At 38.5% G+C, this 13,479-nt stretch overlaps 5 protein-coding genes across 5 annotated transcripts; 2 read left to right on the top strand and 3 right to left on the bottom strand.

The window, feature by feature from the left end:
• Nucleotides 1-200: 200 nt before the first annotated feature.
• L201_005107 (uncharacterized protein) lies at nucleotides 201-2,197 on the bottom strand (the record flags this gene model as incomplete). The annotated part of the gene is made up of 10 exons (XM_066220840.1): nucleotides 201-311; nucleotides 411-543; nucleotides 626-808; nucleotides 876-930; nucleotides 992-1,012; nucleotides 1,087-1,176; nucleotides 1,232-1,250; nucleotides 1,311-1,396; nucleotides 1,539-1,927; nucleotides 2,001-2,197. 10 exons carry the CDS (start codon nucleotides 2,195-2,197, stop codon nucleotides 201-203), a joined length of 1,284 nt encoding a protein of 427 aa, XP_066076937.1.
• Nucleotides 2,198-2,855: 658 nt separating this feature from the next.
• Nucleotides 2,856-3,289, top strand: L201_005106 (uncharacterized protein; the record flags this gene model as incomplete). Its single annotated transcript, XM_066220839.1, has 3 exons — nucleotides 2,856-2,926; nucleotides 3,021-3,166; nucleotides 3,237-3,289. The coding sequence occupies 3 exons, from the start codon at nucleotides 2,856-2,858 to the stop codon at nucleotides 3,287-3,289; spliced, it is 270 nt and encodes an 89-aa protein (XP_066076936.1).
• A 250-nt stretch (nucleotides 3,290-3,539) lies between these two features.
• L201_005105 (uncharacterized protein) lies at nucleotides 3,540-5,390 on the bottom strand (the record flags this gene model as incomplete). Its single annotated transcript, XM_066220838.1, has 10 exons — nucleotides 3,540-3,572; nucleotides 3,639-3,836; nucleotides 3,885-3,969; nucleotides 4,079-4,353; nucleotides 4,423-4,670; nucleotides 4,744-4,786; nucleotides 4,839-4,896; nucleotides 4,955-5,041; nucleotides 5,104-5,204; nucleotides 5,271-5,390. The coding sequence occupies 10 exons, from the start codon at nucleotides 5,388-5,390 to the stop codon at nucleotides 3,540-3,542; spliced, it is 1,248 nt and encodes a 415-aa protein (XP_066076935.1).
• Nucleotides 5,391-5,875: 485 nt separating this feature from the next.
• Nucleotides 5,876-6,821, top strand: L201_005104 (uncharacterized protein; the record flags this gene model as incomplete). The annotated part of the gene is made up of 4 exons (XM_066220837.1): nucleotides 5,876-6,262; nucleotides 6,340-6,482; nucleotides 6,565-6,635; nucleotides 6,706-6,821. 4 exons carry the CDS (start codon nucleotides 5,876-5,878, stop codon nucleotides 6,819-6,821), a joined length of 717 nt encoding a protein of 238 aa, XP_066076934.1.
• Nucleotides 6,822-7,385: 564 nt separating this feature from the next.
• L201_005103 (uncharacterized protein) lies at nucleotides 7,386-10,125 on the bottom strand (the record flags this gene model as incomplete). Its single annotated transcript, XM_066220836.1, has 2 exons — nucleotides 7,386-9,954; nucleotides 10,019-10,125. The coding sequence occupies 2 exons, from the start codon at nucleotides 10,123-10,125 to the stop codon at nucleotides 7,386-7,388; spliced, it is 2,676 nt and encodes an 891-aa protein (XP_066076933.1).
• Nucleotides 10,126-13,479: the final 3,354 nt, after the last annotated feature.

The following is a 13,479-nucleotide window of genomic DNA, read 5'->3' as shown; positions in this document are numbered from 1 at the left end:
CTCTGTGAATGATACCTTCATGTAGGCATATGATACAATTGACAACAACAGTTAAGCTTAAGATCAAATAGATATCTACCTTACGATACGATGCGCCGAAAAAATTGAAACTCCGATATTACCTATCCTTTCGAGTTGAGTTCCTGACCACCATTTCGAGATGTCCAATCCACACATGTTTCGATCCTACCATCTCCACTTTACTTCTGATGTGATGACTCAGATATCTCACCAATTCTTATCCTATCATCCTCTTCCAAACATCTTATCATAGGTTCTTCTTCCCATGGTATAGGTTGATATTTTTGATCCTATATAAGGAGGAGGCATATCAGCTTATACATTCGTGAATTACGAAATGTTTCGACACAGCGAATGTATGATTGATAAATTCAGATACGGTGACTTACTAGAGTCAGAGTCAGCCTATTCCATAAACCACTTGCAACTCTTTGATGAGATAGTTCAGAAGGATGAAAACAATCAATTTTTGATAATGATTCGAATGGATAATTGCCGATATCAATCGCTGTACCAGGTTGCCTAAAACAGCACAATCACAATCAGCTATACAGTGATTCATCATCGAATGTAGCTCATGAGGAGTGAGATGAGATTCTCTCACCAAGTGGCACCAAAAGAAGGATCATCTTCCTCCTCCCATTCTTTAATCACATTTCTGACAGCTTCGTCGTACGATTTTCCTAAATCGTCCATTCTCTGTCTTGTATAATCACCAACTGGTCCAGGTATTAGTGCACACGAACATTCCCATGCGATATTAGGTAAAGGTAGATGAGGTGCTTGACTATACGCGAATGCAGAGTCAGCTTAGTTAATCTACAGCGAGATTCTCGTCGGAATCCGTTACGTACCAATACGGATCTCTGCTTGTGAGTTCATAAATATCGGAAACTCTGAATAGTCCGACTAAAAACATAATATATCAGTCGACATGAATATATAAGCATAAAAGTTCATCATAATTTACCGATATTAACTATCATGTTGGCTGAAACCTGGTGATCAGCTTTTTGACTTCTGCTTACCCACCGTATAAATGCTGAAGAAGCTGATCGAACTTACGAACATGCTTTCTCAATTCATTTACAGCTTTCTTTATATCATTAGCGAAATGTTGAGGTGTGCCAGATAACGGGAGGGCAGTAGCATTTGCTAGATTTTATAGAGTAAGCTTTTAAACATTTAGCAGTGACATTCAATAGCTTACGCGTCAGGCAGAAAGCACACTGCGAAATTATCAGCAACTTTTCTGTTACAATGCAGATGAAGCATATCTATAAACTCACCACATCATTAGCACCAATACCAATATTAACATATTTCCAATCTTCATCTTTTACCCCTAGCTCGATAATTTTGGGTATTAAGTAGTCTACATAACAGGTAGATTCCAATATCAGCGTTATTCTATCATGATTACACCTGATCCAGATGATATTATACAGAACATCTCGATCTCTGTATTGTAAGTTCAAGGGGAAAATCTCAAAGCCCGAAGTTTGAGATTGACTTACCTTTAACTTGACTCATCAAACCTTTACTTAAACTACCAGAAATGGCAGCATTTAAACCATCAGATTCAGGATGAGATGAACAATCGATATCCCAACCTAGACCTAAGCATGTAATGGGTGAATGATGTCCTGTTGAAGGTCCAGTTAGGTGTTTTTGATATTGTTTAAGTATATTAGGTATTGAGATTGCATCTGGATCCGAACCTGTTGCATATGATATACCTCTCCATTCTGCTATTTCAGGTAAATTCAAAACTTTTTGTCCTGATTTATCAAATACCATTTGTTGATTTGAATCGAAAGATGATCCGTCTCTTGATCCTCTAGCTAATAATGCAGCTGAAATAGAATCGCCCATAGCCATGATCACTTTGAAATCGTCCGGACGACTGAAGAAAGGGAAAATTCGAATCAATGGGGTATTAGTCGATTTGAAAAGTCGCTGATAGCGAAAGAACTTACACATCTTTAGCGTTTCTAGGCTGTTTCCTGGGTAGTAAAGAAGGACATGTAGATAATTTGGAAAAAGGAACAAATTTCCCTGGTAATTTCTCTTTTGTAGAAAACGAGGAAGGAGGTACAGCGTATGCTAGGTAGTGTGAGATGAAAAAGAGTATTAGGAAAAAGTAGACTCTTGAGCCTTCAGTATGGCGTAGCATCTCGAATCCGATCTTTTGGCAAAAAAAGCCAGTATGTTCAATACTTTCGGTTTACTGCCAAAAAGCTATTGTAAGTCGAAGATACCGACTTTGAATGATTCAGGTTATCGAAATGCTCAACTATCTATGAAGTTAGAACTATATCATATTTGATTTATCTGATTTCGATTGTTTTGTCGATTTCAATACGATTTAAGCAGCTGTAAGCTCAAAGATAATAGTGTGAGTGGAGGAAAGAAAGGATTTTAACAACACAACGTAACATTTGCGTCAGTTTTCAGTCAAGATTGATGTTAATTTATATTTCCCATCTAGCATATACGAGTACCTGGAGTCTCCATTGTTTTGATCCTGTTTGCCGCTCAGGCACATCACCATAGAAGGAGTAGCGGGGAAGACCGCTTTGTCGTAATTAAGCGTTTATCTTATTAGCGTATTTGAACTTGACCAAAAGATCGAATAAAAGTCAAAAGAAAGTATAGGATCGAGCAAATGAAGTCATCTTCCGAGTGATCAAGTATATTTCATTACAAGCAATCAGTTCAATGACAAATACATATATCTGGTGAAGCTCCATTACTCTTCACACCAACAGCCAACTGAAGATACCATCTGAAAAACCTAAAACCTCGCTTTACTATCACTATCACTTTCGACAATGTCATCAGCAGCTATATCACAAGCTGATCCAAGGCGTGAACCAGGATACGCAAAGAATGAAGATTGTCTGTGAGTTCAACGATGATTAGAATCCCTTTATGAATTTCCCGTATATCGAAGCTTACCTACTTAATCATCACTTTACTTTTGACAATTTCTTTAGGTCATGTCGTCTAGTAGGATCAGGAGCCTTTATCGGTCTAGGTTCTTATGCAATTATGCAAGCTAGAAGACAAGGTGCCTTTGAAGTTGTTAGACCAGCAAAAGGTCCTATGGTAGCGCCAAAAGCGGTCGGTATTCTTGGTACAGGTGAGTTGTTCACACAATTGAATCGCTCATTGACATCATCATGCGAAACTAATGTACTCATGATTATCAGTGTTTATTGGTATGGGTATATACAGACTGTTTATGCCTGGAGCAAGGGCTTAGATGTCAGTCTGTAGAAATGAATATCGATAGAATATCATAGAAGACAAAATGTATCATATAGTCATGCCTCAATATACCGAACAATTGAATTCATATCGCTGTCCTCGCCTTGGAAACGAAGCATCGCAGAAAAGGTGACCTGCTCGATTCAGCGCGACGGAAACACATAAGCATGACAAAAGTATATACATGGATACTACATTGATACAATTCAGTCAAAAGAGCAACATGAGATTAGGAGAACAACAGATTATTGCTCGTTGACGAATACAGCAGCCATACCCTACATCCATCATATGATCAGCTTGTGGTTTTTTTTGAGGTAGAACAAAGCTGCAACTACACTTACCATACCGCTTCCGATACACATACTGGTAACGAAAACTTTCTTCTTTTCCCTTTGAGCTTCAGCGAAACCAGTGGCGATTTGTCTAGCTCCAGTAGCACCAAGTGGATGACCCATAGCGATAGCTCCACCAACTGGGTTGACTTTCTCGAAAGGAAGATTAAGGTGTTGAATGGACATGACGGCTTGAGATGCGAAGGCCTATACAATTTTGTCAGCTATAAGCGGCAAAGCAGATTAGGGGCTTACCTCGTTGATTTCAAAGAAGTCTACATCGTCTTTGGTTATACCAGCTTTGGTGAGGACCTTTGGAATAGCAAAGGCAGGACCAATACTACAAGCAAGAATGTCAGACGGTGTCAACGAAAAACATGACTCAGATAGGAGAGCTGAGAAAGGAGAAAAGCAGATTGGATAGTATAGAAACCCGGGCTGTTACTTACCCCATAAGTTTCGGTGGTACACCAACTACAGAAGAAACAACGTATTTACCCAAAATTGGGAGACCAAGTTTTTGAGCGACGGATCTTCGAGCAAGGAGAACGGCGGCGGCACCATCTGACACTTGAGATGCGTTACCAGCATGTGTTGTACCATCTTTCGAGAAAGCAGGTTTGAGTTTGGCTAAACTTTCCTTGGTAACACCTGCTCGTACTCCATCATCTGCATCAACGATAATCTCTTTTTCTTCTTCAGTCTTAGGATCTGACCATTTGACCTAAAAAGGGTAAATATAAGCCAAGCTATAACGGTTGTCGTTACCATGGACTTTCGACAGAAAGCTTACCTTGACAGGGACAATTTCACTTTTAAATTTGCCTTGTTTTTGTGCATCAGCAGCTTTACCGAAACTGTTTGCTGCAAATGTATCTTGAACGTCTCGTGAAACGTTGTATTGCTTGGCAACGTTTTCAGAAGTGATACCCATTGGTATGAGGCAGTCTGCGGCTTCAGGATTTGAGAGAACTTCATCTGACATTCTTTCTGGCAAGACACCTGCACCGTAGTTGGCGGTCATATGTTCAACACCAGCACCTGAAAGAGATTTGTCAGCAGATTGCTTACAACTGTTCTACCATCTATATCAGCAACCCCAAGTCACACTTACCGATACCGATATCAATTTCACCTGACTTGATTTCGTTTGCGATCTATACGAAGCTGTTTAGGCGTGTCCCTAGCGCGAACTTTAGAGAAGCTTACCTGTGCTACAGCAGTCAGACCAGAGGAACATTGTCGGTTGACAGTGTTGATTGGAACACTGGATGAATGCTTGTCAGCTACTGTGGCACAAGAGAACAACTTATAAAACAGCTCACGTATAAGGTATACCGGCGTAGAGTTGAGCCATTCTAGCTACATTAGCACCACCTCCTGGGGGAAGTACATTTCCTACAGCGATATCCCTATATGAAGTGTATATGAGCTACACATAATCTCAACTGCTTTTTCAAGATAGCTCACTCACTCAATCTTTGAAGGATCAACTTTACTCCTTTTTAGGGTTTCTACCAAGACAGCGGCGAGTAAATCTTCAGGTAAACAATCTTTAAATCCACCTTTCTTGGCCTGAAAGACAGTTTCACATGTCAGCTGCTCAGACGTCCTCATGATAGCTGAATATATATGACTTACCTTTGTTATAGCTGTTCTACATGCACTAACTACTACTACATCATCTGCTGAATTGATTAATAATCTTGCTCTTCCCAAGGAAGGAATAGCGTTTGTGATTGATTGGATAGTTGAAGTCATATTTCCGTTTATAAATTGCTTGGTGACAGACAGTGATGTGTATGAGCTATACGAGCAGCTGTATCTTCTTCTGAGTATCTCAAGATTGATAAGTAAGAAAAGAAAGAATAAAGAAAGATAAACAAAAAATCACAGAAATAGTTGATTCATTCGTCTACAGGATGTAAGATGGTAGAGATGAAAACACGCATTTCCGGCTCAATTCAATAGACTAGTAACCGGTCCATGCATCAATACAACGGAACCAGATCGGCGATTTAGTCGAGTGTGGCAAAGGTTGACCTATCCACCCGGAATTGAGATAAATGCAGCAGTCTAGTTTGTATATTAGTAATGGGTACTTTGATTTCATTGACATCTCTTGCATCTACATATATCTAACTTTTTTGAATTGTCTATTGATTGACTCTGTCTTACACTCAAGTAACCACATCAGGGACAAAAACCAAGCAAAGAACGATTTGATATTACCTTATATATTCAACATGTCAAATAAGATAATATCAAACACTTCTTGGATTTCACCGATCTCTCGAGCTACTTTTGCCTCTTCATCAAATACAAGATTACCTTATCCTGTTATTCCTGCTATAAGGACAATATCGAATCGTTCAAGACCAACTTCAATATTGCCTTCCCGCCAATATGATTCACGCAACGGTATTGGACATGTCAAAAGATATGCTTCAGCAGCAGCAGTAGCTACACCATCACCTTCAGCAGATTTACCACTTATAAATCAGAAAAAGACAAGTATAAAAGTGATACCACCTTCATTAGAAGAAATAAAAGAAGAGGGTTATTTAGATGATGATGTTCAGCTTTTACCGAAAGAAGAAGCTTATATGAATATTACCCCAGACGCTCTTCAGGTATGTATTAACTACTTTTCTAAATGTGTATAGATACATAGCTGATTAATTGAATCTATGTCCTTAAACAAATTTAGCAATTAATCAATGTCACATCAAGAGAACCTCCAGAATTAATAGCAGAAGGTAAACTAGCTTTGAGAGTTGGTGTTGAAAGTGGTGGCTGTCATGGATATCAGTATACAATGGCTTTAACGGAAGAAAGAGGTGTAGACGATTAGTAAGTATGGCTTACTTGTCATTAATGGAAAGCTATTGATCTTGTTATGATCTTGTACTGATCATTTGTGTAAAATCATTAGTGTACTTCAGCCGGAGGGTGTATCAAGTATACCGGTAGTGATTGACTTGGTATCATTCGGTTTACTGAAAGGTAAGCTACTCAAAATACCTGTGCTGTCGAATGAAAAGCTCATATTTATCTATCCTTTGTCCAACTTTAGGCGCAACAATACATTTCGCAACAGAATTAATTGGTTCATCATTCCGTATACAAGATAATCCTCAAGCTAAACAAGGCGGTGCATGTGGTTGTGGAGTTAGTTGGGAAGCTGCTTAGATTGATGTTTTTTTTTTCCGAATTTTGATATCATTAATCATATCCTATCATATGTCAGCATTACGTGAATTCGAGGATAGACTGGAACAAATAGATGAATTATTTTGACTTGAGTCATATTGTTGTACCAGATACATAGTCGTGTATGAATTATCCATTCATTTTGAACATGATCATATTACAGATAATCAGGTCATCCATAATGCGAACCAAATAAGTTTCATATAATTTTGGTCGTATTGAAAATTCAGACTTTGACTAATTTGCTAGCATCATTTGAAATTGGCCTGCAGAGGTGATCGCAATATCATAAGGAGTGCATACGGTGAGTCAATTATAGAACTCGCTGTAATTAAATTATTAAAGTAATATGTAACCAAGAAAATATATATATATGTATATAAAAATGTTCTTTATTGTTTGTTAAAAAGTCCATAATCCGAATAAAGTAATAATAATAATAATAATTTTTTTATGTTTTTTATAAATTTTGTCTCTTATCTTACTTCTAAAACTACATTTGATTTCATTTCTTCATTTATCTTTTCTAATTTCATCAAATTATTATAATCTGAATTTAACAGATGATCTTCTTTGTGGGTTTGCAGGTTTTGTACCGTATGTTCGTGCATTGGCATTTTGACCTGTAGTGTAAACTGATAATAACATACCACCACCACAAATTTCTTGTTTACCTGTTGTTGGATTTGGTTGTCTACATGGTGTTGAACATTTTGATTCAGCAGAAGCTAAAGCCAAGTTTAAGTAGTTACCACAATAACATTCTTGAGCATATTCTGAACCAGCATAAGCGAAACCTTTTGATGCACAGTATGAGGTACAAACTTCATTGTTCATGTTTGAACCTGAAGTTGATGATCCGTTTAAGTGTCTTCCACCTGAAGTATCTTTGAAACATCCAACATAAGCCATGTATGCTCCAGCTGAGACTGATGGTGAAGCAGAAGCTGAAGCTGAAGTTGAAGTAGCGACTAATGAAGATGATGAAGATGGGGCAACTGAGGTGGATGATGATTTAGGGGCTGAAGATGAAGATGAAGCAGCGGCTGAAGAAGAGGCAGCAGCTGATGATGAACTTGATGATTTAGCAGCAGATGAAGAAGATGATGCAGGAGCGGCAGATGATGAAGCTGATGAAGAAGCGGCAGTGGATGTTGAAGCGCTTGATGAAGATAAAGCGGTTCTACCGGCAACAGTACTTGTTGATGATGAAGCTGATGAAGAGGCAGCGGCAGATGAAGAAGCACTTGATGAAGATACAGCGGTTCTACCAGCTACGGTACTTGTTGAAGACACACTTGAAGAAGCGGCAGCTGATGAAGTGGATGAGACAGCGACACTTGATGAAGAAGATGAAGCTTTGGCTGAAGATGAAGCGACAACAGATGATGAAGCAGAAGAAGAAGCAGAAACTGAACTACTTGAAGCTTTAGCTGATGAAGAAGAAACAGCAACTGAAGATGAAGCAGAGGCTGAAGCTGAAGCTGAAGCTGAAGGAACGACGACAGTTGTAGCGTTTGAATATTTGAAAGTTGTTAATCTTGATGGACCACCACAAATTTGTAATTTATTACCTGAACAGATCATGTTACAGTTATCTGTTGCAGGAACTGAACCAGTTGAGAATGAATTACCACAGTAACATTCGGAAGAATATTCAATACCAGCTAAAGAGAAACCTTTTGATTGACAAGTTGTCATACATAATTCTTGTGTCATTGATGATGTAGAGAATGAATAACCAGTTAAAGCTCTTTTACCTGAACCTTCAGTTTGACATCCATTACTTGACCAGCCAGCTGGTAAAGATGATTTTGGATATAAATCTGGGTTTTGGAATAATTCTAAAGTTGATGATCCACCACAGTTTTCGTTATCATTGGCAGCACAGTTTTTACCACATTGTTGAGCAGGTAATAAGGTTGTGTTGGTAGCACCATTTCTCATAGCGAAATCACAATAACATTCTCTACCGTATTCAACACCAGCTAAAGGATACCCTCTATCTGAACACCATGAAACACATGCTGATCTAGTCATGTTGTCATTTTGGAATGATGCAGCAGCTAAAGCTCTACCTGATGTACCTTCAGCAATACATCCAACATCAGACCAACCAGTTGGAATAACTGATTTGAAATCTGTGTAATTTAAATTATCATCACCAGTGTAGTTTGCGTAAGATGGTTTTTCACCATCACCAATCCAAATTGGGTTGTTACCTGGTAATTGTGAAATTGGGTGACCGAAACCAACATCTTCGTTAACTTGCATGTTTAATGGTTGACAACCTTGGTTTGAGTTGAGGTATGGAACGAATGGAGGACAGTTGGCTAATTCACCACCAACACCATTGTTGTCGTTACAGTTGTCTAAAGCTTGTTGTAAAACGTTGGTACCGTTGTTGTATGATGGCCAACCGTTAATAAAATCGGCATGAAGACCGAAACCAGTAGTATCACCATTGGCCCAAACCCATGTAGGATCTGATCCATTGTTGTAAGGGAAGTTTTGTACGTTGTAAATGAACTCGTAGAAAAGAGATGCTAATCTAACAGGGTGAGTTGATGGACATGAACCACCATCAACACCACCAGATGGCCAAGCCATGTGTGACATGTGATCATCTGAATCGAGATTTACACCATCCCAACATGATCTAAAGAAAACTTGAGCTCTCATACCTTGAGGACAGTTGTGTTCGAAGAAAGAATTTCTTTGAGCCCATGCTGGATCACCAGAGTGGTTGTTGTAGTAATCGAGACAGACGTATGAAATAGCGTTTGCTTCAGCATCACCTTCGTAGGTTCTTCTGTTGGCATCACCGGAAACCATTCTAAGACCATCTGGGAAAGCTCTAACAGTTTTTTCTCCTGGAGAGTATCTTGGAAGATAGTAAGTGTTAACGTAGTTTACTGGAATAGCTTGGTAAGTTTTTCCTTTTGGTTCATAGTAGTATAATTGAGGAATCCAGTAGTTTGATTTATCAACTGATACACCAGCAGTAGTACATGTTGATTGTTGAGTTGATTCGTAAGTCATGGTTTTATCAAAGTTGTTACCACCGACAATGGAATGAACGTGGGCACCGATTTGACCAGGGTCGACGATACTATTGGTGTAATAGCCAGATTAGCGATCTGTTCATATTAAAACAGATAGATGATACTACTTACGGATCAAGTCTGGTAGTTTCGAGCACAGGGTGTGCAAGAATGAAATAAGCATTTGCAGCTGGAAGTGCGGCCAATAAAGGCAAGAGAGCAAATAATTGAGTGAACATTGTTGTTATTGTTGTTATTATTTATTTGTTGTTCGTTTGATTGATATAATAGTATTAGTATAGTAGTATAGTAGTATAGTAATTTAATTGATTTGATTTGATTGTGAAAGAATGTAGGTGATTTTAAAGAATGTGTATTTATTTTAGGTTGTCGAATTTGAACAGAAAAGACTTAATTAAAAGGTTTCTGTTTTTAAGAATATAGACGTAGTTGAAATGTCAAGTGGAAGTCAATTACAATTTATAAGCAAAATGTAATAGATAAAAACCGAGCCGGTCGGTAGTTGAAAGTTAAAGTTAAGATATCAATCGTTGAGAAAAAGAAGAAAAAAAGAGGGAAAAAGGAAATTCATTAGCTCTTTATATACATAAAATAAATGACTCAAAAGTGATCGTCGCTCATCATGACATGACACAGTACACTAGTCTATCTTTTTATTTTCCTTTTCTTCCTCTGTATCGGATAGGTATCACAGCTTGATTTGAATAGAGCGTAGAGCGGTACTCACTCACTATGATAGCATCAAGAGTCGCAGTACCGTAGCGCCAACTTTAAAAAAGAGAAGATTCCAGGGATCAAGGATAAAAGGATTATTTTTTTCTTGGAAGGAGGATGAGGTGGTGGTGGTTGATTAAAGGCGTCCGGCGTTCAAGTAACTTGCTAAACCATTCACTAAGAGATATAGTCTAAAAGAGTGTGTGAGGAGAATTAAAAAGTCTGTTTTTAGAAAGAAAGATGATCTGAGTCAGTTCCGAGACAGGTAAGAATTAAAACAATGATGTCGTCGATGAGACACCCTCTATAGTTATTGTGGATCGTTTAATCTCATTCATCGTTATTCTGTCTACGGTATCATCTTGGTTACTACTACAGTTATTGTTGTTGTTATCTTCGATGTCTCGAAAAAATTGATTATTATTTTTATTATTTTGTTCAAGCCACGCGTTATCCCTGGAAACCTTTTCTACGCTCGGAATGACGAAGGAGGCATCGACAATTCACTTCAAGGCGCTTGCCCGTAACTTGCTATACCAAATATCTTTACATTTTGATGAGAAGCTGAGAAAAAAAGGAATGAAGCAAAAACGGAATAATTCCATAATCCGATACAAATTTACATTGAGAATTATAACGCGTTCGGTAATCAGGCGTTTTCTTTATGTATTCAAACTTTATTTGGTCTTCAGGGTTATCAAAGATACAAGTCCGATATACATACATGTACCATACGGTAAGTCTATCAAAGATCCCTTAAGGAATATTATTGATACTCGGCTTGCAGAAGATTCCATACAGGAAAGAACTGCTTCATATAACCTTAGGTAGGGTGACGACCGGAACGGAATGATCGACCGGAGTAACGATATATACATTTAACTGAATTACCCAAACCGGCGGTGGAGATGTTGTTCGAGTTAATTCTGTTTAGCCGTGTTCCTGAGCCATATGCCTCATTATGTGGAATTTGGATTTCCAAGCCCTTAAGACCTAACCTTATGTTAAGCTATCTTTGGTGGCTAAACAAAAAATAAGAACCCTTTGCTTTACTTCGTATCTGATTCGCTTCTGAAGCATTTTCTTTGGCAAGATCATTTCTAATGCTGTGTACATCAATGGACAGGAATGTTTAGTCTGATACTCCGTCGGCTTATCCATTCCTTTCCTATTTGTCGATCAGGCAAGCCGGAATTCACGGCATAACTTTGAACTAAAGAGATCGACATAAAAGTCTTACAAGTTACTCCGATTCTCAATAAGGAAATTTTAAACGAAACTCCTTTCTCATAATCATACTGTAGAATCAGTGAGGATTGTCTCGGTCATAAATACAAAATGTCATGTCGATCAGTTGAGTTACCCTTATTTAATTGATAGAGACAGAAACACAGAAAACAGTTTTCCGTCAAACAGGCTTTTTGAGGGTAAAGCAATTGAGCCATTTGTCTTCGAGACATACCTTATACAGAATATCTCCAGTGATGAAAAGAGGGTGAGTGACTGTGAGTGAGTCTCTTCATGTCTCGGTGTAACTCGCGAAGCGATCGTATAATCCTTTTATACAGTCTGTGCGCTTACTGCGAGACATATAGCAAAAAGCAGAGATACTGTACAGAGATATCGAATCATTCAAGCATATGCCGACGATCAAACATGATTCGGAATATCCTTGGCGGTATGTTTAAAAAAACTTTATTGAAATCTTGTTTTTTGTTTTCTTTTGAGGTTTTTCAACGTTATACCGCATTTGTCTCGATATGGCTGTAAGCGTTACTATTGTTTAGGAGTACGTACAAATATACCACTGTCACAGTTTAATGCTATGCAGATCTATTGATATACAACAATGTATGCCAATGTGGTTCTTGATAGCAAAAAGGGCATTGATATCACGACGGTGGTGGCTTTCCAAAGGTTCCCGCTGTACCCACTTAAAAGATTTCTTTGATCCCGGAACGGCTCGGCCATGAATTATCACAAAAACCCGCTTCTTCGCTTCCGTATATGTATTCAGTATCTATCTGTGACCATGGTGTATTTGACATATCTTTGAGAGATCCACAATGTGCTCAGTCAATGTTGAAGCATAAATTTGGCGTTACTTGTCCGAACGGGGGAACATTAGGAAGAGATCTCTTTGGAAGCCGAATATCATGGCTAAAGAAGCAGTACGACTTCCTATCAAGCGAGGAATGGTGCCGATTATCAACTTTTATCATCTTCATCAGCAGGATGATCATATCGACGATCAAACATAGTCTCAGATTTAAGTCTATAAAGCTCTTTCTATATCAGATGTCTCGATCAATACGATGACTAGATCGTTATTTTCTCGCCCGATATGGGTAATTGGTACTCTATCGCTATGTCGTTGATTATCAATGAATGTGAGGTAAACTAAACTACAGAAGCTAATTCTCATGCATAGAACTTTTGCTAATTAGGAACAACTAGAACTGAAGAACGATTCATCATGTTCATAAGTCTTGTTGATGACGCTATCTTATCGTACTGCCAGCAGATTCAAGGTACAAACAGGTACAGGTACGAGGAAGCAAAAATAGTATATGAGTAAAAATGTGTTATGAAAAACCTAAAAGTCAAATCCGAATATTAAAGCTTATGGTGATAGGTACCCGGGCGTTCACTTAAGCCTCTTCCAGTAGATTCCGATGGCAGCGTGATCAGTAATTAGTACAATGCGGATTGCAACATAGGTATACTGTGCATGTTTATTGCTCATGCCATACAACGTCAGCCAAGAAGCGACTCCGTGCTCATCGTACCATTTCAACCTGTACGGGTTGCGCTTTCATACTCTCACCAGGACGAGTGGTGATCCCAAGACGTGTGTC

Source organism: Kwoniella dendrophila, chromosome 6 (genome assembly GCF_036810415.1).
Source record: "Kwoniella dendrophila CBS 6074 chromosome 6, complete sequence".
Taxonomy (NCBI): domain Eukaryota; kingdom Fungi; phylum Basidiomycota; class Tremellomycetes; order Tremellales; family Cryptococcaceae; genus Kwoniella; species Kwoniella dendrophila.
Note: the sequence above shows the minus strand (reverse complement) of the source record. Positions and strands in the feature narration are given on the sequence as shown.